Source organism: Pinus tabuliformis, chromosome 7 (genome assembly GCF_031772625.1).
Source record: "Pinus tabuliformis cultivar Carrire ecotype Pingquan chromosome 7, CPIR1, whole genome shotgun sequence".
NCBI classification, from domain to species: Eukaryota; Viridiplantae; Streptophyta; class Pinopsida; order Pinales; family Pinaceae; genus Pinus; species Pinus tabuliformis.
In genome coordinates this window covers 236,461,486-236,486,864 of record NC_142293.1, presented here as the reverse complement: position 1 = coordinate 236,486,864, position 25,379 = coordinate 236,461,486, and the positions used below count along the sequence as shown (strand labels likewise).

Here is a 25,379-nt window from a genome sequence, read left to right as displayed (position 1 = left end):
GATTTGCAAGTGGTTGAACAGACAATTGATTTGATTTTGTGGAAATGGTAATGAAAGTTGTGGGTTTGGATTTTGAGGTTGAGAGGGTTGAACAGGCTGAGGAAAATATTGTGGTGGAAAAACAGGGTAATGTTTTTGAAATTGAGGATATTTTTTTTTTCTCGGCAACACTAACTAATCTATATTATTATATACAAGTAAACATTACATCCAAAAAAGACTGGCTGCCCAGGACCAACTGCGGCTCCTTGGGCGGCTCTATCAGACTCATAATTCTGCCTCGCAGGGCGATATTTCCAGTTCAGAACGATACACATGACACTGTGATATTCCAATGTAGCACCAAAACGTCCCACGCAGGGGCTTCCCACAAAATACTAATGACCCAGAAAGACTATGATAGCCGCGAACATAACCCAGAGCAGAAAGACTAGTGTAGACGCTAGCATGACTCAGTACATAAAGGAAACAAACAAAGACATAAGACGTAAACCAGATATCAACCGAGACCCCGAACCCGACCTGAGAGAAGACAGCAGATGCGCGTGAGTGCCGCTGGGGGTTATTCCTCTGGTTTCTCTTCCAGTATTCTGCACCATCCTTGTCCCTTTGGGATACCCTCCCATAGTGCCATGGGGTCTTGCGCGGGGGCTGGCAGCGCTTGCTCTCGAGTTCGGGAGGGGGCTTGCTGAGGCTCCCTCTCTGAATTACCCTCTGCACTCGATGACTCCCCCAATGGGCGCTTCCCCCTATTGTCCTCTGGACGTTCCTCAGCCGGGACCATTGATGAACCTTCCTCATTCTCCTCAGGAATTTTGGTGAACAGCACTGAGATATGTGCATTAATTCCCGCATTGTCCCTGGAGCTGCCCAGTGTAAAAATGACAGAGCCAAACGCTGGGAGCTTGGGCGCTCCATCATTGGAGCTACCAGCCTCCAGAAGCTGACTCGCTTGAATTGGGGTAGCTCCTGCCCTTCTATAACAATAGCAGCAGCAGCAGTGATGATGAACATCCGCTGCAGGGGGCCGAGAGGATTCACCACGCCCTGAACCTCTTCTGCAAGGCATCCTTTCACGCGGCCGCGCCATGGTATCCGTAAATTCCTTATCCTGTTCCAGAGCAGAGGAGGTCCAACTGTTCCTTCGTTCCTTACCAACTGCTTGCTGTCTCCAAATTGGGTCGAGGCTGAGCACAACTGAACAAAGACAAAGACCAGAAAAAACAAGCATGGAGCGGACCTCGTCCGAGCTCTCAGCAATGAAATCGCAGCATCTTCGCACAGAGTTCTGAGGAGCCTTCTCGTCGCACTGAGCTTCGCACCCCAACAATCCATCATTCTTAACCTCGTTAACCTTCCCTCGGTACTTGCCCGCATTGAATACTCTCTGCAGGCTTGCCATCTCCTTCAGCTTGAATACTCTCCCGACTTGAAGTCTCGGCAGCGAGGGGCATTAAAGGCCCTTGAGCCTCACGTGGCAGCCCATGCGGGGCATGTGGCTCTCCCCGAGCAGACTTAATGACACCCGCATCCGGGGTGAAAATGAGGATATTGAGGATATTTTCCATAGTATTTTTCCATCATTATTCCCAAGGTTGAGGCCAAGGTTTCCAAGGCATGGGTAAAGTCCAATTACTTTTTGGTGGTTGTGCATATGCTTTAGTGTTGAAACCTTGAGTCATATTCGATTATGGATTTTGCCATGGTCTTTTAGCAATAAAACAAAGATGTTATACTTGATTTGGCATTACTTCCTCTTGATAGACAACTTTAAGACCCGTTATTGAAGGGCATTCATTTGTATCATGATTTTATGCATATATAACATAGGTTTCTACACTTTTAAAGTCAAGAGGGCATTCTCTCAAGGCATGCTTCTTTCTACATTTTGGACAAAAGATAGATAATGCAACATTTTCAACTCTTTTCTTGTTTTTTATTTTAAGGGTATCTATTTGTTCAAGACTCCCCAAAATATCTGTTTTGAAATTTCAAGCAAATTCCCTATTTCAGCCCTACTTATTGTCCCAGCTGCAGATTTTTTAATCCTAGACATAACAAGATCTCTCAAAATTTTCCCAGTTCTTGCCTTTCCTCTTGAAATGTGTATGCATAACTCACAAATGTCTCCAAATGATAACTAATAAATATTTCCCTTACCCATCAAATTGAGAAGATCTATCCACTCATCTCTGGCATATTTCAACAAGAGAGATTTCAAAGTTTCTTCATCTAGATTATGCATTTTAGCCCTTTTTTACATTATAAGCAAATATTTCAATGAAATCTTTAAGATTTTCCTCTTCTTTTTGCATCATTTTAAAGAGTTCATCTTTGAGGTTATGGGGCATGCAATAATCCTCATATTTTTCTAAGAACACATTTTTCATTTATTCCCATGTTCTTACAGAATGTGCTCCTAAGCCCATAAACCATTTTAATGCTGCACCTTTGAGAGTGGCTGGAAAAAATTTCAGCTTTTGAGTATCAAGCAAGTAGTCATAAGATCTACACAAGACTTCAAACTCAAAGAGAAATATTTCAAGATCCTTAGTTCTTAATCCATGGAAATTAAGGAGGATAGAGTGTGAGACATTTTTCATTGTGGTTTGGTATCTTCATCAAAGATGGGAAATCGAAAAGGTTCTGGATCTCCTCTACCATCTCCTCTTCCTCTTCCTCCACCTCCTCTATTTTCTCCTCTTCCACTTCCAATCCTAGGTTCACCATTCACATTATGTACTTCTCCTTCCCCTTCTGCCATTGTAGATTCCTCAGAGCTAATATAAGGTTCCAAAATTGGGTTTTCTAGTTCCTTCTTTGGTTCTTCTATCAATGGAATGTTAAAATCAATTTCTTCCACTAGGGATTTCCAGTTCTTGTCCTAGAAGTTGTTCTCCAGTTGAAGATAGAAATATTACTCCTTTTGGGAATGTAGGATTTGCTTCTTCTACTACAGCTTCAGTAGAGGAAGTTGGTGAATCTTTGGGTTTGATTTCAGATCTATGTACCTCAGGAAGTTTATGTCTACCTGCAAATGATGGAATATGAGTTTGGGTGGATGGTGTGGCACTACAAGGTCGTGGTGGGGTGAGTGGTGATGTTGGAATCAAACTCCTACCTCTACTTACAAATCTACCTCTAGAATCTCTTTCCCTATACATATATATATATATTTTTTTTATGAAAATAAAGACTCCTATATACACGTCCCTGACAACAGCGCCAAAATGTTTGGTAATTTAATTGATGTTAAATTACTACATAGATTATCGACTAGGGCTAGTACACTGATGAAGTGTATGTGCACTATATGTACTAGAAGTATTTATTATTCAAGCAGTTCCTAGATAAATTGAGATATTGAGATGCACATGTTTTCTCTAAAAACTATCACTCTTACATGAAAGTAAATATCTCACTCTTTAACAAAAAATGAAATCAAAATGATTGCACTTCCTTAAAAGAAATATCACACTTTCTTGAAATAAAAATCAAACTAGAATGATCACACTTATCAAAAGAAAGATCACACTTGAAGAAATAAAATTACTCTAAAATCAAACCCAAATTGCTTCAATAGAAAAGGAAATTAATCTAAAATATCACACTTAATATAAATCAAAATTTTCTTCACTCAAATGTAACTTAATTCAAATATAACTCAAACTATACTACAAATCCTAAATCAATCCACACTCTATCATACTACTGTTCATGTCCATAAGATATCTCAGCTTCACTCATTCATCCTATAACAAAATGATTAAACAAATCCTGTTTTAAACTCAATCCTAAACATTCATTCAAAAGCGAAACTAGACAGTTAGATATACTAATTAAACACTATATAAAATGCAGAATTGAAATGTTAATTAAAAATGATAAAACCTTACAACTCCAGGGGGCCCTCCTGCAAGATGTAGGTAACAACACGACTACTTAGAAACTAAATACGCATCAAGACAATTTCTCAACAGAATGATCAAACTTGCCTTTATAAATGCAAACAAAGTTTCAAAAATAATAATATTAAGGTCTTCAAGTTTGTGTTTATCATGCCGAGAGGTAGATCTATAACCTCTATCAATAACTGTTTTAGAGATTTACGAGCCTATCCTACTCGACAAAGACTAAAAATAAAATAAGAAGATAATATATCATGATTTCCTCATGATTTGCTATCAGAGAAGAAAATCATGAGGCTAAATATATGCTTCCATTAATTTTCTCGCTCACCTGGTTCGCCTTCGACTCCTTCTTCGTTGGTTGATTTCCACGTTGACTGCACATATATGGTGTTCTTATCATCGATCTAGATCGTGAATATAGGTAAATAATGTTATTCCAACTATTATCCACTTGCCCATATGTCTTGTTCCTGGGCTGGAGTTTCGGAACCCATCGAACCTTCAACTATGCTGCATAATCAATGATTAGCTGCAGAATTGGTGCAATTCAATAGCTTATGCAAATATTGAGGTAAATAATAAAGAAAAATGAAACTTATGAAATAAAAGATGTTTAGGTACCTGCTATTGCCATGAACCTTGTAAACTAATGCTCAATTAGAATTATTAGAGTAAAAAATAAGGAGAATGGAGTGTACGAAGGTTGTCAAAAAGAGACAATTTTGGGCTTCAACAATCCGTTATAGAACATTATCAATGAATGTTTGCATTTTAAGATGGACGTTTTTCGATTATGAACAACATTTGATTATCAAGCTTTCAAGGGAATACATCTTTATAATAAAAAGTAATTTTTCTGTTGTCTTCCTATCTCGCAGCCATAAGAACAACTATTTAGACTCAAGTTTGATATATATATATATGAAAATACATTTTAAAGAAAAGACGGTGTCATATTTTTTTTCTCTTTGCAAAATATTTCTACCATAAATGATCTAATTTGAACCTTTCAAATTATATCCAATGAATAAATAAATATTTCACTTTAACCATGGCATACATAAAAATTTTCAAAATCCTAATTATATATATATATATATATATATATATATATATATATATCAATATAATTGTTGTCTTGATTGGAAGTGAGAAAATCATCTTCAAATTCTTCCCTAACTAAAGAATTTAAGAGAACATTGAGTGATGATTTCGAAAGTGAATATGTTATGGGATTGTATTCTCTACAAATACGTGGAAAAGAGATATCATGAAATAAACTGATGACCTCTTTCAGTTTATTTTCTATGGCTTCAAGCCCGAGCTCAAAACTAATCTTGAACCTTGCATCCATTTCGTGACTAGAATTGAATCTCCAAATACTTGTAAATGTATATATTCTTTGAAATTACAGTTTTGAGTAAGGAAAACAAAACATTTAATTCACCCTTGTTATTAATGCAGACCCCAATATTTGCTTTCCCATGCATCAAGTAACTATAAGAGAGAAGTAATACAAATATGATGCCACAACAATGACTCTCCTCGTGGTTGTTTTCATAAAAAAAGCCCAAGGATGGGAGTAGTCAATGATTGGACCTCTCGACATAAAACTTACAGGGATAGTAGAACTTCCCTTCAAAGGTTTGATCCATAATAATTCAAGTATCGTCATCAAATATGGAGTTTTAAACTTACCCTCAAACAACAACAACAACAACACTATTTATACTTGCTAAATAAAACACAAAAAATAATATTCCTTATTATTATAATAAAAAATAAATAAGTAAATTAAAAATATATATTGAGTTACATATATATATATATATAGATAGATAAGTAAATTATATATATATATATATATATATATATATATATATATATATATAATACTAATTTAACTTAATATATAGTTTAGAGATGGGTGACTGTTATGTTCATGGAATATTTGTACTAGACAGATCCACTTTAATAGATCATTTTTTGTCAACTCAACCACACAGCATGACTTCAAGAATATCAAGTGAATTGAACCCATAACCTTTCAATAGAAAAATACTTTAACAATAAAGCCTCGAGCAATTAAACTAACACTTAAAACTATCTAAAAGATTTTATTTTACATTCTCTTTTATTCTATTCACTTCATTTATATTAAATTGAATATAAATTTTATTTTAAACAAAGAAAAATAAACCCGTTGACTTTGCGGAATATTTATATAAAAGACAGATATCCAATATTTCCGGAATGAGTAGTTTGATGGTTGCATGTTTCCAAAATAATTCATATGATCTTGTAATTGTTAAGTTGTTATTATTGATGATAGATGTAGGATGGTTTTCATGACTGAAAGAAAGTTATAAATTGAATGTGTAGCTTAGTGTTGAATTTTTTGTCATCTACTTAATCGACCGAATCAGAGTTAGTATAACCAAATGATATAAAATTGAATTTGTATATATTCCAAGCTAAACATGATGTTCCTCTTTGTGTATTGATGCCATATACATGGATTTCTCCCACTACAATTAACCTGAGGTCTAGTTATAGTGAAAGATATAACCTGGTGGTTGTGATTCTTTATTACTTTTAAATTTCACTTTAATTATTTTTAATATCAACCTATTCAAATTATAATATGTTTCAAAATGTTAAGAAAGTTTGAAATGTCAATTTATTGGGTTATTATTATTATTATTAAATTGAAAGAATAACTTTGGCGTAAATCAGATGTAGACAGACATCCTGTGGCCACTGTGGAAAAGGATGATTAGTTCTCCCATGGCAACTATGGAACAGGATGATTTGTTCCCCGTGGCGACTATGGAACAGGATGATTAGTTATCCGTGGCATCCCCTGACAGGATGATTCGTTCTCTTGTGAACAGGATGATTAGTTCTCTTGTCGAGGCATCCTATCAATGCAGTCTGGGACTCATGGGAAGTACCTCTCATCTAATCAATGAGCAGGGAAATGAGGATAGGGACCATAGTAATACTATCGATGGACACATCACTGTATCTACCGTACTCCCTATGCTAGGATGACCTCCATTGATCTAGGATCAATGAAACTGATCTGGGATCAGTATGAGTGGTTTGAGACACTCTCTTGTGATATTGATCTGGGATCAATAAACTAACTTCGGGTCAGTAAGAGTGATGTGACACACTCTCTTCAAATGAAACTGACTTCAAGTCAGTAGAGAATGGTATGAGACATTCTCGATCAATTACTCTTCTTCATGGTTCAGCAGAGCAGAGCTCAGCAGATCAAAGCAGAGAAGAGGAGTGTAGGGCACTGATGGCAGAGATAGTATAGTCAGACATATGGATCAACAGATAGAGTTCTCCCTAGTTGAGAGGGAGTGTTAAAATTGGAAACTAGGGCCAAACTCCATGTGGGTCATCTTATTTATGGCAGTTGATATTTTTCTTGGATCCCTCTCATCGAGAGGTGTAAGATTGATCTGAAGATCATCCGATTCCGATAAGTATTCATGGAGTTATGAATTTATTTGCGTTATAAGGCAATTCGTCAAGGTCGGCCAACAACCAAATAAACGCCACATGTGCTCAATGTTTTAGTATAAATAGAGGTGGCCTTCAAGTCATTTCAACACACTTGGGATCTCTTCCTCTCTCTACTTGTCTTTAGGTTTTAGGAGGAGAGATCCTAAGGAATAACATTACCATGATCCAGAGGGCAGAAAGTCGGAACTGCCGAAAACGCCGGAAAAGCCGGAACTGCCAGAAAAGACGGAAAAGCCAGAACTGCTGGAAAAGCTGGAACTGCCGAAAAAGCCGGAAAAGCCGGAACTGTTAGAAAAGTTGGAAAAGCTGGAACTACCGGAAATGTCAGAAAAGCCGGAACTGCTAGAAAAGCCAGAAAAACTGGAACTGCCGGAAAAGACGGAACTGCCAGAAAAGTCGGAAAAGTCGGAAATGTTGGAAAAGCTGGAACTACTAGAAAAGCCGGAAAAGCCAAAACTGCCGGAAAAGCCGAAATTGTTGGGATTCTAGCACTGTCGGGAACAACTGGAACTGCCGAGAACAGTCGAAACTGCCAGAACTGCCGGGAACTGTCGAAACAGCTGGAGCATCTGTCTCTGAAGGAGAGAAACATGCAAGGGACAACTAACTAACATTGGGACAATTGTATGGTACTTAGCAGCGAATACACCAAGCATGCAATGTTACAGCTAGCATGCAAGGGACAATTAGCATGCAACAACAAGCATGCTAAGGACAACAAGCATGCTAGGAACAACAAGCAAGCAAGGTGCAGCCAACACATAGGTCAGGATGGCAACTTGGTGCAGCAATGGCACATAATGCAGTACAGTGATGGGTACAGTCATGATTAATGAAGTATGATGAGATGCAGCATAGTGATGATGAGTGCAGCATGGTGCAGCGCGATTAGGTGCAGCGTGATGATGAAATGCAACACAACGATAGGTGAAAGAGTCACCTTGGAAAATTAGTTGAAGTAACATGTCTTCAACTGATCTCATGTATCATCTTCTTAGAGATGATCTATACTCTTATCTAGATAAGTCAAAGTGTTGACTTCTGTTGTAAACGTACTCTCTCTCTCTCTCTCTCTCTCTCTCTCTCTCTGTTGAACTATTGAAGAACATATAAGAAGAATTGATCAAGGGTTTCCCCACATTGGAGTTTGTTCCTGGCTAGAGCCACATCTTGTGTCCTCTTGTCTTGGCTTGTCTTCTGCAATTTATGTTTATGTTCTATTTGCAGTTTACTTTAACGCTGATGTGATTGCTAATCTAGAAAAGATATGGAGCTAACTGTGAAAATTGAAATAAATTGCTTTAAGCATAGAACATACCTAAAATTAACAGTATGCCTACATTTGGAGTCTTTGTGTTATTGTTTTGGCAATTGCTTGATGAAATAAAAGATAAAAAAAACATAAAGATAAAAGAATCACAAGTAATTATCTATATAAGAAAATCTTTCTGCCTTTCTAATTTTCTAACAAGAATAATGTGCTCATTTATATATCGTGTTTCAATAGGTCCTTTGGATCACAATGTGAAGCTACTATGAGGTAATGTATTTTTTTGGTTCAAATGATTCATCGAACAAAACTATGTTGTTTTCTTTTAATGAATCTAACAAAGAACTCATTAGTAACTCTTTCGAACAAAAGTCACTACACAATCAATTGCATTATCCTAGCTTTAAAATTATGTGCCATATTATCTAGAGATAAACTATCAAAAATTAAAGCCTTAAAATTCATTTAGCTACTCAAGGTTGGAATAATCATAACATCGAGTCACAATGCATCCTACACAATCTTTATATCTTTGTGGAAAGAGGGTTAACTATGTTATTTTGCAGCAATATTCATCACAACCACTAGAATGTTGGAATAATCATAACAATGAGTCACAATGCATCCTATGCACCATTTTATGTCATTTTGGGAAAAGGGCCAGCTATGTTTTTTTTGCAACAATATTCATCGCAACCACTAGAACCAAACCAATTAAACCCATTGGATTCTTTGTGGAATAAACAACACTGCCACGATTTATTCATAAGTTATTGTTGTTTATAAAAAATAAAAATAAAAAATAAAGGGAAAAATATCCCAATAAATCAATATTCAAAAGTTGAATTTGAGTATGATATCCATACGCAATGGTGGATAGGATAGAGATTGATTGTGCATAAAATTTATATTTATAAATCTACAGAAAACATTGAACCATGCTACAAATAGTAGTTTCATATCATGTTTTTTGTGCTCGGACATCATTAAAACATATAATAAAAAAACAAATATGTAGTTACAAAATAAGAAGCCATTTAAGTAGTGCTACATGGACCCAAGTCCTCAACAAAGGTGTGTGACCTATACTCTCCAAATCCATACTTGATTATTTCATTGAAAACGTTTCATGTCATCCCTTGGACAATGTTAGCATTTTGGGACTTTACAACACCCCCTTTCTCACCACCATTCCCCCTCCTTCACAAAAATGAGATATTCACAATACTTGGGTTCTCTAGGATACCTCCATGGGGCACATTTGAATAGTAACACACAATAAAAATAAAATAAAAAACAAAAATCCAACATTTCACATTTCCATTGTTTTACATATAACACTCTCCAAACTAAGTTGTTTCCAATGATCACACCTTATTTGGAATACACTTAGAAGGTTAAATGTCAAATTGTGAACAAGTTTTTAAGGAAGGAAAGTGTGTCTAATGATGATTTTATATCAAGGTGCATTTCATGTCCAACATACAATATTATGTGAAATCTTGAAGCAACAATCTTTAATCATTTATTTAGCTAACAAAGATAGGACAACAACAAATTTGAATGAAGAGTCCAGTGTCTTCAAATTCCCATAAATGATGTTGATACTTACCTGCAAGACATAAACATAGAGGACTAAGCAACCACTCGTTGAGCATGGCTAGTGGTTTGAGCTTTGTTCCAATTCCTTTTTTTGGAAGGAGCACTTTGCCAGCCAATTTGAATGAGATATGTAACATAATGTCTACACTGCTAATAAACTAGATAAAGTAAGAGTCAAAGTTGATTAGGTAAAAATGAAAAATGAAAAATAATATCTCAACATAAAAATAAAAATAAAAATTAAAAAGTAAACTTTAAATAAATTGATAGTAGCAAATGCTTTGTGAATCTACAAGAACTTGCTAACATTTTTCCTATATACCAAAAAAAAAATAATAAAGAAAAAAAATCAACTAGTAAAAATAGATCCAACTTCACCCTTATGTACAATCTTAGCTCTAGTATTTAAATGATGGAAATATTTATATGATCCAACTTCACCCTTATGTACAATCTTTGCTCTGGTATTTAAATGATGAAAATATTTATATGGTGTAATTGTATTTGAAAGTGATTTGCACATTGAAAATTTTTCAAATTGTGCAACTATTAGTTATATCACTAAAATAATTGCATTAAACATATACACATGTGATTAATTACCAATAAATAAAGAATTCAATGAACAAATTTAACTTTTTCAATAAATCCATAATTTAATGTGAGGTATATTTCTTCCATGTTACATTCATTTTTTTAAATTTCTAACTTAGACTAACAAAACCCCCCAAAAAGCAAAGTTCCGTGATTGAAGTTCTCTTCAATCAGATGAAACTATGAATTTTAACAAAATCTCTGTTAAATTTGAAAGTATCATTTCTTACCGTAAACAAAAAAATGAAATTTGTGTATTTATTAAGTTATAAATTAAAAAATATTATTTTTATTTTAAATTAATAAAAATAAAAAAAATTACTCATATTTTTATATTTAAAATTATTTATATAAAAAATAATTTTCACACATCAGAAAGATGCAGCCCCATTTAGTTGTGTCCTTCGTCGAAATTTGTTAAAACATTGCATTTAATCCTTCAAATCAATATTTTTGTGACTTGAGAACTTCAATACCTTTGTGTACAATCCCATAGTAGTTTCCCTACCCTAAGAAAAAAAAAGATATTAGCCCCAACGTCTTATTTGTTCTTTAGTTCTTTTTCGTTGTTGACGTTATAATTGCTCTATCATATTGCGAGGGTCGTGAACCGTGCTTGATACCTCTGTTCGGCTGATCACCTTGTAGGATCGAATTTCGAATTGCATTTCATCAGGGTTGAATTGCAAAAGTCGAAAAGCAAGGAACTGGTAGTCTTACAGATTATTATTATTTTTATTTTTAGTATCTTATAAAACAACAACCTCCCCCTTACCCTTTTTTACTACCCTCAACCTAGGACATGGAATGATGCCCAACCCATTACCCTTCCATAAGGAACCGATCAACCAACCTTGATTTAGAGAGTACTGCCTGCCGTTTATGAAGCCAGGAATTGAAGTAGGGTACAACATCTATGAACCTTTGACTTACGAGCATCCACCAGATACTTGACTTACCACTCCCTTCAACAAACCGGTTATTAAGCGCTGCCTGCCCTTGTCTGGTTACAGACAAGCGATATACATTCCTTACCCAACCACACTTTGACCTTATGCCAGCCAGTCAGGAGGGGCATTAAGGGGAAAAGAAACCCAGATCCATGCCAGGTTTCATCGCCTTAAGGTCCTTGTTGATAGCCAATAGCCGCTAGTCTTTGCCACGATTTATTGCTAGTCATTAACAGAAGGTCAGTCATATACATACAGAGACATACCCGAGAAAGAAAGAAGGAGGCCCCCATACCCCGGGAAGGTACTATGACATTAAAATATCTTTTCATTTCATGTGTAAACTTATGCAATTGATCAGAATCGCATCATGGTTTGTTTCTCATAAAAACTCTTTTGTTTTTGTGCTATTTCCTTATTTTATCTGCACAACCATAGTCCATTTTCTATGCACAATATTAACCAATTTAAAAAGAAAATGAAAGGAATGTCATTGCAACCCATGCCACTGACTAAAAGATAACGGAATTCTTCCAAAACATTGTTTAAAAGCAGCACATGAAGCGAGAGATGCTGTTAAGGTCAGCTGAAACCAGGCCTAGACCCACCTGTCATGCTGTGATCTTTTACAATCTTACAAGAAAAATTGAACACGTTCATCCTATTTCTTCCTCGTCCAATAAAAACCGCTAAAGATGGCAACACCACCAACAGCCAAAGCAACTGCTGTCCGAAGTTTCATAGAGGCGGACTTTGCCACTGGAACTTCCAGTAAAGAGTTAACCTGTTCCACATAAAGGAGATTTATAGATTTAATACGTCTGTCATACCATAAATCAAGAATAGACAAGGGCACTTATATCCTTCTAAAATAATTGAGCTTTATATGGATACAGAGGGAGCGAAACCCAACCGAAACTGGTTTCATCCAATTTTTCTCAATGCCAGACAAATGCCCTCGTCCAACAACGGCTACCACTGAGGCATGTTCTTTTGCAACTTTCAATAGTGTCGATGACATATAACTGCATGGGTAAATTAGAGACTAAGTTAGAACATTGTACTCATGAAGAGCTTTCAATTCTGTTCAATGAAATTGGGGAAGAACTAAATAGTATTGCAAAGTTTGAAACAGCTTGACATGTTAAAACAACATTAAAATTTGAATGCCTGCAAACAATCCATACAATATTCAAGTTTAAACGGGCAATTATATGATCATCTGCAGATAGTTATTCCAGGTTTTTAGTGTGCATTATGATCAAGCCCTCTATATCTAAGTACAGTTTCTTGGTATGCATTAATCCCTTCGATTTCAAGCACAGTATCGTCAAACTTTATGTGAGATTAGATATTCTAGATTTTTCTTCTATAGAATCCGCAAAAGGAAAACAAAGGTTGAACAGCCATGCTGGGCTCACAGCCCCAATTTGCAAAATTTGAAAATGCTGAAGAAGTTGCTTGAAATTTCCCTCAAATCAGTGTTACTTGGGAGCCAAAGCGACATTTTCAAAAGCTCCTGGTTTGGGAGCGAATCCCAGAGCGATATATATATATATATATATATATATATATATATATATATATATATTTTTTTTATATTTTGATACATATATGTCAACAAAAACATGTAAAATGATGAATTAGATATAAAAAACATAAAAACACATGGATTGATCATTGAACCATATAACATCAATCATCTAGAAGTTATAATCTTCATCAACCATGTCCACAAGTTAGTAACAAACAACATATTGAGTCTCGTGAATCATGATTCATCAATCTTGAAGTTTCAACTTCAAGCTTTCAAAATTGAAAATTCAATATATAACATTTATCATCATTGATCACCAAAGTTGTACTTGTAAGCTAAGTTTAACCATTACAAGAAATAATATCTAACATAAAATGAAATGTTATAAAATGAATTATAAAATGAAATGAAACAATTTTCATGAAGCATCATATTCATAACTCAAAATCATTACCAATGAGTTATAATTGCCAACTTCAAACTTCAAACTTAAATTGTCATACACTGTTTACAAAAAATATCATAATAAATATGAAAGAGTCTAAGACTCAACAGTTATGAAAACTAATAGAAACTAAAAAAGGCAAGTAAACTGTAAATCTATTATCTACTACTTCATGTGGCCCTTGCCACGAGAAGTGTCGTATGAGCGGGTTGTGGTGGTCTTCTAGGAGTCTCCTCCCGCATAGACCGACGACAAAAACCAGAAGGCACATGCCCTCCACGTGAGGGTGTAGATGGAGGCGGTGACAACAAGGGAACAAGACTCGGAACTCGAGCACTGCTACTGGATGATGGAAGTGGCATGGTTATTGCTTCATCTTCCTCTTTCATAAGTTCCGCTTCCAGTTCTTCAAGATGTATAGTGCCATCCTCCAAATTATCATCCTCTGGGTGGTTGTCCCAAATTTTATATGTTGGATCCTCATAAGCCCGATCATAGTAATGACTCAACAACCTCAAGTTGTAGTGCACATAAACCAAGCTTTCTGCCTGGTTTTCATTGAGTCTGTTTCTTTTCACATTATGTATGAAGTTGTAGGTGCTCCAACACCTCTTTGCAGAAGAAGTATTTACAACCTGTGAGAGAAAACATTTTTTGCCAATTTTGGCAAAAGTCCCTGACCACCATATGATTCCCACCATGTGAGAGCATCAAATCTGTCTCTATCTTCCATTGCATGAAAGGTACAAAACAAATCAGTGCAACCATAGTATCTGCCTAATTCAAGACGCACACTAGCACATTCCTCCCTGTCAAGTATCAACTTTTCTAATGCTTGCAAATATCCTGTAAATACCTCTTCATCTATATGGGGTTTGACCCTAACCCTACCCCCTGGTGCAGGTTGGCCCAACCAAGATGCAGAGTAGTATTTTGGCGTAAGGATATACACCAAGCAATGTAGTGGAACATTAAGTTTATCCCATCGTTAAGAATATACACTAAGCAATGTAGTGGAACATTAAGTTTATCCCACCATATACACACACAATCGTGAATCAGTTTATACAAGTTGGGATCATTTTTATGAACAATATCTTTTATTTGCCCCAACATGGTATCCATCTGCTCATACACCTCGCTAATCACTGGTTTATCTGTATCTACAAACCGAATCATGTGATAAACGACATTAGTGAAATCCAATACTTGCCTCACACGGGCCCAAAACATACCATCAAGAGTGGCCTCTTCCACCTGTTCAAAACCTTGCCTGCCAACTGCATTTGTAGCCCTTTCCTTTAATACCTGCTAGTGTGGATTTGATACCATGCTAGCCAATGACTCTCTTACCTTCAAAAGGCGTCGGAAGGTGAGGGCTACCAAATCTAGTCCTTACAATCTTCAACAACTCCAATCTTGAGTAACTGCGGAAAAGGCCATGGGTATTGCTATGGTTTGTAATAAATTTTATCATTTCTTTGCCTCTCTTGTACAAATCACCAATCCATTTGTATTGTTCATTTTTATTCTTAACAATATCATGCATCAAAAGGTTCATTGTGTGAACCAAACACCCAGACCAAAATATGTTGGGGTATCTATCCTCAATAATTGCTCTCGTTGCCTTACAATTAGGAGCATTATCAATGATGACTTGGATGACATTGTATGGCCCAATATGCTCAATTGTTTCAAGTAATGGTTTTGCAATGTTGATGCCGGACTTGAACTTGTCTGAGTAATCATATGCTGAAAGAAAGATGGCACCACTAACAGACACAACAAGAACATTTATCAATGGCTTTCCTTTTACATTTTTCCATCCATCAGATACAATGGACACCCCATGGTAAGTCCAAGAACTTGTCATTCTATTCAAAGAATGTGATATTTTTGTTTTTTCATGATCAAGTCCAACAGTTCTTCCCTTGTCATACCCAGGGCTCTTGTATCCTTTAGGGGCATCATTTATGGCAGAAACCATTTCGTGCCAATAAGGTGAGCGAAAAACATTGAATGGTATCCCACATGCATAGAGAAACCTGTAAACTTTTGAATCCACATCATTCCTACACCCTTCATCAAGGAAATCTGATATGCTTCTACGCCTTAAACCTGGTGACCCCGTGCCTCCATATCCACTGCCTTGGGAGGATGTTGAAGGAGTTCTTTGTGCATGTGATTGTGAGCTTGGTTCAAAGAAACCATTTGATTTTTTTAAATTTGTATTGGGCTTCCTCCTCTTCCCTTGTGTATTTGGCTCTATCAGCTGCTGACATACCTGAACAAGTTTTGGTTCCTATTTGTTTATCTCCATCCCATGGCCTTTTCCCGCAAGTGCTTTCTAGCACGGGAGTATGAACTTGTGTAATTATTGTTGCAATGGAGGCAATAAAATTTAGTGGTTCCACCCCCTTTCCCTGCTTCAGGCCTATTAACATATTTCCACAATGGAGTTTGGTCTTGTTTAGTTTTTTGCGCTGGCTCATGTTCACTCTCCTTCAACTCCTCCTCACCGGGGTTTTCATCAAATTCACTATGATCCCCTTCTTCATCCCCTTCTTCATTTTCAACCCTCATTTTTCTACTCTCCAACACCATAATAACCAAAAACAGAACCAAGAAGAAGAAAATGCCAAAAAATATAACCATGATGTTTGAATCTGCAAAAAAATGGAACGGGAGAAAAATTTTTATTTATTTATTTAGTAATAATTCATGAACATTAAAAAAAATTGCTAAAATAGAGCCTACCTCTTTGGCCTCCAATCTCCCCTCCTTGCTTTCTCTTGCTCCTTGCTCCTTGGCACTTGCTCTCTCCTTGCACCTTGCTCTCACTCTCACTTGCTCTCTCTTGCCCCTCATTCTCTCTTGCTCACCCTCTCTTACTCTCATCTTGCTCTCACTCTCACTCTCTTCTAAAATGATGAAATTGATTGGAGGGAGGGTTTATTTATATTTCCCCCTCCCTCCCTTTCCTCCCTTTTTTCCCCCAAAACCGGTGACGCTTTATATTTTTCCGACGGCTTTTTCTTTTCCTCGCATGATTTTTTTTTCATCACTCACCGGCATGGAGCGTTTTTTATAGCCCGGGAGTGGTCGGGAGCAATCGCTCCCTACTTTGATCCAGCAATAGGCAGGGAGTGGATTTTTTTTCCAAGAGCGCTCTCCCAAGTCGCTCTCGCTCGGAGCGCAGATTGGGAGCGGGATCAGGGGGGGGGGCACACTCCCCCACAACACTCCTTCAAATCATTTACATTGTTTTAAGTTGACAAAACGCAAGATTTTTACAAAGTGATAGGCTAACCACATGATCGCAGGAAAATCCACTTTTTTATGCAAGTCCTAACTTCTTTCTTCTCAGATGTCAATTCACTGCTAATGCAAGGTTCTCATACACCACCTTCTGTAACTCCCTCATTCTGCAAGGTTGTTCACACAAATACCCCTCAATCCACACACAGGGAATTCTTTATCATCAACAAGTTTTCTACTTGTTCTGTTGGAATTACTCACACCAAAATCCCTAATCCTTCACCGGATTCTTGAAGTCATGGAGACCTACAGAATTTGGAACCTATATAGGTTCTACCCAAATTCTATCTCGATTTAGTTGGAATTCCAGATGGTAATTCTTCCCAGCTCTGTTGCTCAATTGTATTTAAAAAACACGCCCATTTAGAGATTGAATTCCATATTATTCTAGAATTCATACCCAGACCAAAATTCTTCAAACAATCATGCATGTAGATAATTCATACACAGAAAGTATGAAACTCTGTTCCATTAATTTTCCTTACACAGCCAATCACAGAGATAGATTGTCTTCTAATCTAAAATTCATGTACATATTTAGTTAATCTCACATTAACACATATTCACCATATCTTGAATGCATTCATACATAATACATGGAAAGAGACACACAGCGATATGGTGAATTTTCTTTTCATCCATATCACAAGAATTGTACATACTACATACAAGCATCAAAACATTCATTTCTCTCCATTCACTCTCAATGGCTTGATTCTACATTCATTTGGTCATTAGCCTTGCCCATAGCTTACAATGATTAAATACAAAATTAGAAGAAAAGTAGATTTTCCTACATCCATAAATCATTCCCTGATTTATTCGCAAAAGCTCTCATCAATTATACCTAAAAACTCTCATGTTCTTTTAAGGTAAATTAGTTTTTATTTTATGGAAAAAATATCACCTATCGATAGCTTTTCTAAAACTATGACTCATCTAGTTCTAAACTCATAAAAATATCTAAACTTGGAAAAACACAATTTATTTACATAGAAGAATATAAATTCCTCTAAAAAATCAAGACCCCTTCTTGAAACTTTGTTACATCAATGACTTAGTGGCTTGGAAGCTCTAATGCTCCTGCATCACGACAGTTTAACATGGTCAAATAGTTTCATGCCCAGTGGCTACACTGACCACAGTTTGGTAAATACAGTTTCTTTGTAAAGCATACATTGTTTGGCAAATGCCCCAATGCCCTTCCATTTGTTCTCTCATGTTTGTTTTTTTTTTGGGATATTTTTTCTTCGCCTCTTTGTTCTTTATCAATTGCGCAAGACAATGGATCTATTGGTGAATTTGAGCAACTTGGGAAGATGGCATCGTGAAAACCAATGCATTGTAAGAATATTTGTGAAGTAGCATGACACTACACAGAGGTCATGAGGATGAGACGTCATGGACAGTATTAGAGAAAACAATAAAAAAATAATGAGGAAGCAAACTGAGTAGTTACGGCCCAGAGGGAAGTGATGTCAGATAAAATCTAGTTGCAACAACTGAGGCATGTGAGCATCCTATATGAGTTTAAGAAGCACCAATGAACCATGTAAACTATAACAGAGTGATGGGCAAGCACAAAGAAAACATGTGCACTATCATGAGATAGCTATGCTGGAATTTTATAAGCATATTCGTCAATAGCTTCCAGAGGACTTGAAGTGTAGTCAACTCCCAAGTCTAAGTTATAACGGAGAGGATTAACGTTGAGAAAACACTGGAGGAATGCACCAGTTGCATCAAAAGTTTCTAAACATAATAAGAGTACAGGTCGTTGGAGATCACCATGTGTGGTGCGCAAGTTGAGGAACAAAGCATAAAAGTAGAGGAATCCATCATTGAAGGCACCAGGCAGAGTTCTCAAAGTTGCATGGTCGAAAAAATAAAAAATAAATCTTTTTATTTATTCTGTCTCCATGTTTCTGGTTGATTGACTACAACTCAGTCTACATGGATTGTTTGTGTGCAAGATGAAAGGCCAATGGGGCATCATGCTATCACACAGGAGTGCAAACCTGTTTGGATACGATCCACAGCGACACCGTTATTAAACTGTGGACAGGATGAGTTGCCTCTTGGACTATTAGCACTTAATGAGCTTTTGTCCAAAGTGGGGCTACGAATTGATGTTGGGCTTGAATTGTTGGGAAACTAGGGAATGGTCATCACCAAGTATCTAGTTGACCCATTTTCCTCCTTCAGATGAAAATATAAAAAATTACCCCACATTTAAAAGGCATGAACTCCTAATTTGCAGCAACTCAATTCACAAATGAATCTTCTAAACACCTCCAAGTTAAACTATATTCAACTATAAAAAGAAATGAGCTCTGCAACCCTAATGGTCAGGTGGCCATGAGTTAGGCGGCGCGTGGAAAACCAAAAACTGCAACAAGCGACAGACACAGAAACCAAGAACCAGAAGAAATGTCAGAGGAGGAGAGGAGAGGAGAGATCCCCTCCAATCGAGATGCCGCAGCAGGAGAAGGCCAGAAAACTAGCAACCACGCGGAAGAAACAAGAAAACCGGGACCTGTCCTTGGAGCACGATGGCAGGCAGGCAGCAAAGGCAAGTGTTTACCATGTGCGACGAAGAAACCAAGATTTATAATCCCGATGGGAAAACTGGAGCGATACAGAAGCTACATGAAAGACCATGCGCTAATTTGCAAGTGCATCAGAGTATCGCTGACGGAAAAGGACCTCACCATATGGATCCAACAAAAATGGCAACCCCAAGGCCATATTAAGCTAAAGCTGGGAGCAAGAGGCTTCTTCACGGTAATCTTCTCGAACCTGCAAGATAAAGAAAAAGTGTTTGAAAATGGTCCTTACTTTCATTATAATGTTGGACTGTTTATGAGAGACTGGGAAGAATTTTATAACCCCGATAAGGAAAAATCCCTGGCAACCCCTGTATGGGTAAGGTTATTCTGGCTACCAATGGACTTCTGGGATCCGAAGATCCTAAAGGGTATAGGAAACACAATAGGAAGCTTTGTTAAAATAGCTGAAACTACAAAAAAGGGAAAATACACCTCATATGCTAGAATTTGTGTCTACATGAATATAGCTTACCCTATTCCAAATACAGCAGAGCTAGAGTATCATGAGGAAGTATGGCAGCGAACCCTCGACTACGAGCACATTCCATTTAGATGCTGCAGATGTCATGAGTATGGACATTTGTTCAAGGAATGCCCACTCAATACAGAAGAAGAGGAGCGAAGGAACAAACAACAGAGGAAAAATCAAAAAGACAAGGAAGGGTTTCAGGAAGTAAAAGGCAAAAGAAGGCACAGAAGAGAGAACCCTAGTGAAGGAAGGAAAGAACAACAAACCCAACCAAGTAATACAAACAGCTTTGAAATCCTACAAGAAGAAGAAGAAGATAACAACGAGACCCAAACAATGGACTATCAAGGAGAAAAAGGAAAGGAAAGCAACACAAGTCAAGGCAAATCACATACCAAGAGAAAGGCACAAAGTGAACCAACAGAGAAGGAGGAAAAGGAAGCGAGGGAGAAGATGGACAATGCAGTAATGGAAATTGACACAAGCAAAGGAGAAGAACTAAGTTCAAAAGAAGAAGTAGTGAGGAAACTTCTAGATGAATGGAGACACCTGGATGAAAGATTCATTCCATAAGAGCAAGAAAGAATATACAGAGAAACTTTTCAACAGTACCAAGCGAAACAGGGACAGGGAAAGATGGAAATGGTAGAACAACTAGGCCTCCAACAAGATAATACTCAAGACCATCAAAGCAAAGCAAAAGGCAGGAAAAAAAGAGGTCGGAGAAATCTAAAGGAATCGATATAGATCATGGGAGAAATGTTAGTGAACACCGGGAGAGTAGTTTCGCTTTCGGAGGTATTCCACCAGACAAGCCAAATACCCCAATGATAATTACATCTTGGAATATAAGAGGCCTTAATAGTAAAGGCAAACAGAGACACTTAGCGGAAAGGCTAAGAAAAGAAAAACCCCAACTAATGTTGTTACAGGAAACAAAAATCTCAGGAAGGAAAATGGAGGAAATCCTAAACAAAGTAAAACCGAAACATGAATGTATGACCATAGATGCGAAAGGCAGCACAGGAGGCATAGCATTACTATGGAACCCTGTAGAAATCACAGCAAATTACTGGATATGCATGAAAAGAATACTCACAGGGAATTTTTGGTTAATCGGAAATAAAGAATGGTTTCTAGTTTCGGCAGTATACGACCCTCATACACCAGCAAAAAGAGGAAGCTTTCTCCTCCAACTTCAGCAGCTAGGAAACCTTCATGAAGAAAAACTGTGGTTGATAGCAGAAGAATTTAACATGACAGCATCAAAGGATGAGAAAAAAGGTGGACTGCAAAGAGAAGAGCCAGAGATGGAGAGATTCAGGGACCTTCACGCAGAACTGAAAATGGTAGATATTCCAACCATAAATGGAAAATAAACGTGGAACAATCGACGAGGAGGGAGCAGACAAATAGCATCCAGGCTAGACAAATTCCTAGCAATAGAACACTTCACTGGAAAAGATATCTTCTATGAAGAAACAATCCTCCCGTGTCTAGGGTCGAATCACTGGCCCATTAAACTAGAAATAGCTATGAATCAACAAAACCAAAATAGACCCTTTAGGTTTGAGGCATTCTGGTTGAGAGATCCCACCTTCATAGATAAAATGAAGAATTGGTGGATGGAGACTAAGACTGAGATGGAAGGAAGAAATAAAATGCACAACCTCCAACTCAGATTAAAGCACTTAAAAGGAAGGATAAAGAAGTGGAACAGAGAAGAATTTGGAAATATTCAAAAGGAACAAGAAACGCTCAAGATAAGGATGAAACAAATACAACAGAAAAGCATAGAAGAAGGAAGAAATGAAGAACTGACAGAAGAAGAAGGATTAATGCTAAATAAACTGGAGGAAAGAAGAAAACAAGAGGAAATCTTATGGAAACAAAATTCGAGAATTCAATGGCTAAAAGGAGAAAGAAACATGAAATTCTTCCTTAAGGCAATGTTACAACATCAACAGCAAAACAAAACATTCTCCCTAAAAGATACCAAGGCAACAAGATAACACAGAAGGCTAAAATGGAGAATCTGATGGTACAACATTTTTTTAAAGAGATCCTGACAGAACCCAATATCAGAAGGGAGGACGACATTGATAAAGTTAGTCAACATATCCCCAAAATAGTGACTAGAGATCAGAACTTGGCACTCCTAAGGGTCATAACAAAAGCGGAGGTGGGGGGTAATAAAAAAGATGGCAAAGAATGGGTAGCTTGAATGGGTCATCTCTTTTTCTCCATCTACTGATATAAGACGTAGGATTTATCTCGATGTCCAAAAAGGAATCTTTATGAGCTTTCAAGAAGGTCGTCATCTGTTGTACTGGTAGCTCTATCCCATCCAATAATTCCCATTTGAAGATCTGGAACATGCTAGTTGCTGTTTCTATGGTGTGTTGTACCCAGATTTTGCAGTGATCACTAACGCCTTCTTTTTCTTGCCATCCAAACTCAAAATTGAATGTTGTGCATACCCTGGTTGATAATAACAAGCTGATCAAACATATAGTGTCTGCTGTCCAATTTCCTGAACTTACTCCAACTGTGATTAATGCCTTTTGGTTCACAAAAAACTTTAAAACAAGATGCTTCCCTTGTAATTCTGTCAGTTTTTTAATGATGTGGATTTTTTCAACTAACTTTTGCATGGGAAATTCTTTTAACCATCCCAAGACTCTATTCACTTCATCTTTGTTTTCTGCAAAGGCAGAACTTTCTGAAAACTAATTTGCAAAAACCTGTGAAAAAGGATTTGGATCAATAGCATTTCTGATTTCTGGGCTTTGAAAATCCCATGGTGTTGAAAAGATTTTGATATACTGCAGAGTTCTTTCTACACATTGGGATGTTCTTTCAACCTGTTTCTTCTTGCAATATCCGTCCTTGATTTCCCAATCTGCAAATGGCTCGAAGATTTCATACTGAGGAAAAGTATCTGAGTGCATATAATCTACATCTCTTCTTTGTAAATATGATGCTTCCATTTCTTCGAATAGATCTGGGATTCTTAAGGACTGTAAAAACTTTCCAACTTCTATCTTGATATTAATATCATCAAGGTCCATCATCTTAGCACTTGTAAAGATTTCAAGTGTGAAATCAATACAACCAATCATCTGATAATAATTTAAAATCTGTAAAACCCAAATCATAGATTGTGTATACTGTATGGACCATAGATCATCAAGAGTTTTGAAATATAACTTGACTTTCATATTTGGTAAAGAGTATACTTTTACCAATTCAAGATCCAATCCAAGAAGTGTGCCAATATTCTTTGATTGCCAAGCTTGACATTTCTAAATCCATTGATTCCTTTGAAGCCTGAGTCCAACTACTTTCTTTATCTCAAGACAAAGATCTTCAACATGCTTTTCAAGAATTTTAAATCTTTTTGCCAAAGTGGAAAAATTATCTCGTTGATCTGGAATATCAAAAATGCTTCCTTTGACTTCTTTTCTGTTGCGGCCAACTCGATGAGTTTTATTCATTTCCCTGGTAAGAGCATCGGCAATATAGTTAGAATTTCCAGGAATCCATTCTACATCAAAATCATATTGTTGGAACCAGATTTGCCATGCTAATAGTCTTCCTCTTGCCATTTGTCTTGATAATTTTGCTGACAAGAAATATTTGAAATTCATTGAGTCAGTCCTAATCAAGAACTTTCTTGGTGCAAGGTACAATTCAAATTTCTGAATGCCATTAAATATTGCAAGAGTTCCTTTTTCAATAGCAAAATAATTTTTCTAATTGGGGAGAAATTCTCCTGATGCATAGGCGCATAGTTCTTCTTTATTTTCCTCCTTTTCAAAAAGAACAGCTGCCCAAAATTCATCAGAGGCATATGTTTGTAGGATTAGCAATCCGTCTCCTGGGGATTGCAACTTTAGAAGGGATTTACATTCTTCTTTGAGCTTTTTGACTGCTACAGTGGCTTGACTAGACCATCCTGATTTCAAATGCTTTTTGATAGGAGCAGTTTTTTCGGATAGCCTGGGAATGTATTTATGGATGTAATTTAAATCACCCAAAAATCTTTGAATCATTTTGGTGTTTTTAAGTTCATCGGGAAACTCAGCAAGCTACGTAAGAACATGAGGCTGCATTTGTATATGTCCATCTATTACATGAATCCCAAGGAAATCAATATCATTTTGAAATAACACCATTTTCTATTCTGAGAGAACAATACCATGAGCTTGGACTTCTTGAAAAAATATTTCTAAATGGGCCAAATGAGTTTGTAAATCCGGACTGTGAACTAGAATATCATCGATGTAAGTTATGATAAAATCATACTTACCAAAGATAAAGTCCATTCTTTTCTGGAAGAAAGTAGGAGCATTCTTTAATCCGAATGGAACAACTTTCCATTGATAAAATCCTACAGGGCATGTGAATGTTGTCTTGTGCATGTCTGCTTCTTCAATCTGAATCTAGTAATAACCAGATTTCATATCAAATTTACTGAAGATTTTACTTTTCTGAATCTTCTGCATTATTACTTCTTGACGAGGTAATGGATAATGAAAACTTTGAGTGATTGCATTCAATGGTTTATAATTGATCACCATTCTTGCTTTACCTTGAACTATTTTGGAATGATTCCGAACTAAGAATGCAGAACATGAATAGTGAGAAACACTTGGTTCAATCAATCTCATCTTTAACAATTCTTCAATCTGTTTTTTGATCTCTTGTTCATCAGAGGGAGTGCAAGGAATTAACTTACCTTTTACTCCATTGTCATGCATCGTCACAATTTCTTGCTTGGGGCTCTCTTTTTCCCAAAACTTCTAGGGGTCTTCTGAGTAGCTTTTGACTAATCGTTGATACATAGAAATTTGATCTTGAAACCTCTGGGGGGTCTATGGCTGCTTTATGTTTTGTTTTGAGAGCTTCTTTATCCTCATAAATTTGCAATACTTCCTACCAATCTTTTGAATCAATTTTTGGCTTTCTTGTACTAGTATTTCTCTGGCTTTCTCTTCGAACTTCTGAGTCTGCAAATTTTAATCTTGGAACAGAGATAGCTTACTTCTTGAAATTGAAGATAACTTTATCTTCACTGATTGTTAGTGGTAATACTGAATTTATAAATGGCATGCCTAAAAATAAACCGGTT

At 36.7% G+C, this 25,379-nt stretch overlaps 1 protein-coding gene across 4 annotated transcripts in view; it reads right to left on the bottom strand.

The window, feature by feature from the left end:
* Positions 1-10,006: 10,006 nt before the first annotated feature.
* LOC149246724 (TraB family protein) overlaps positions 10,007-25,379 on the bottom strand; it is a 140,985-nt gene continuing 125,612 nt past the window's right edge. For 3 of the 4 annotated variants that reach the window (XM_089458004.1, XM_089458005.1, XM_089458003.1), the window contains 2 exons: positions 12,781-12,892; positions 12,178-12,651 (listed from right to left, as the gene is read on the bottom strand). In XM_089458004.1, coding sequence (XP_089314130.1) covers positions 12,529-12,651; positions 12,781-12,892 — 235 coding nt within the window. In that variant the 3' untranslated portion in view covers positions 12,178-12,528. Of the gene's footprint in view, positions 10,334-12,177; positions 12,652-12,780; positions 12,893-25,379 lie in introns of those variants that run through there. The other variant, XR_016266550.1, reaches the window with a different exon arrangement.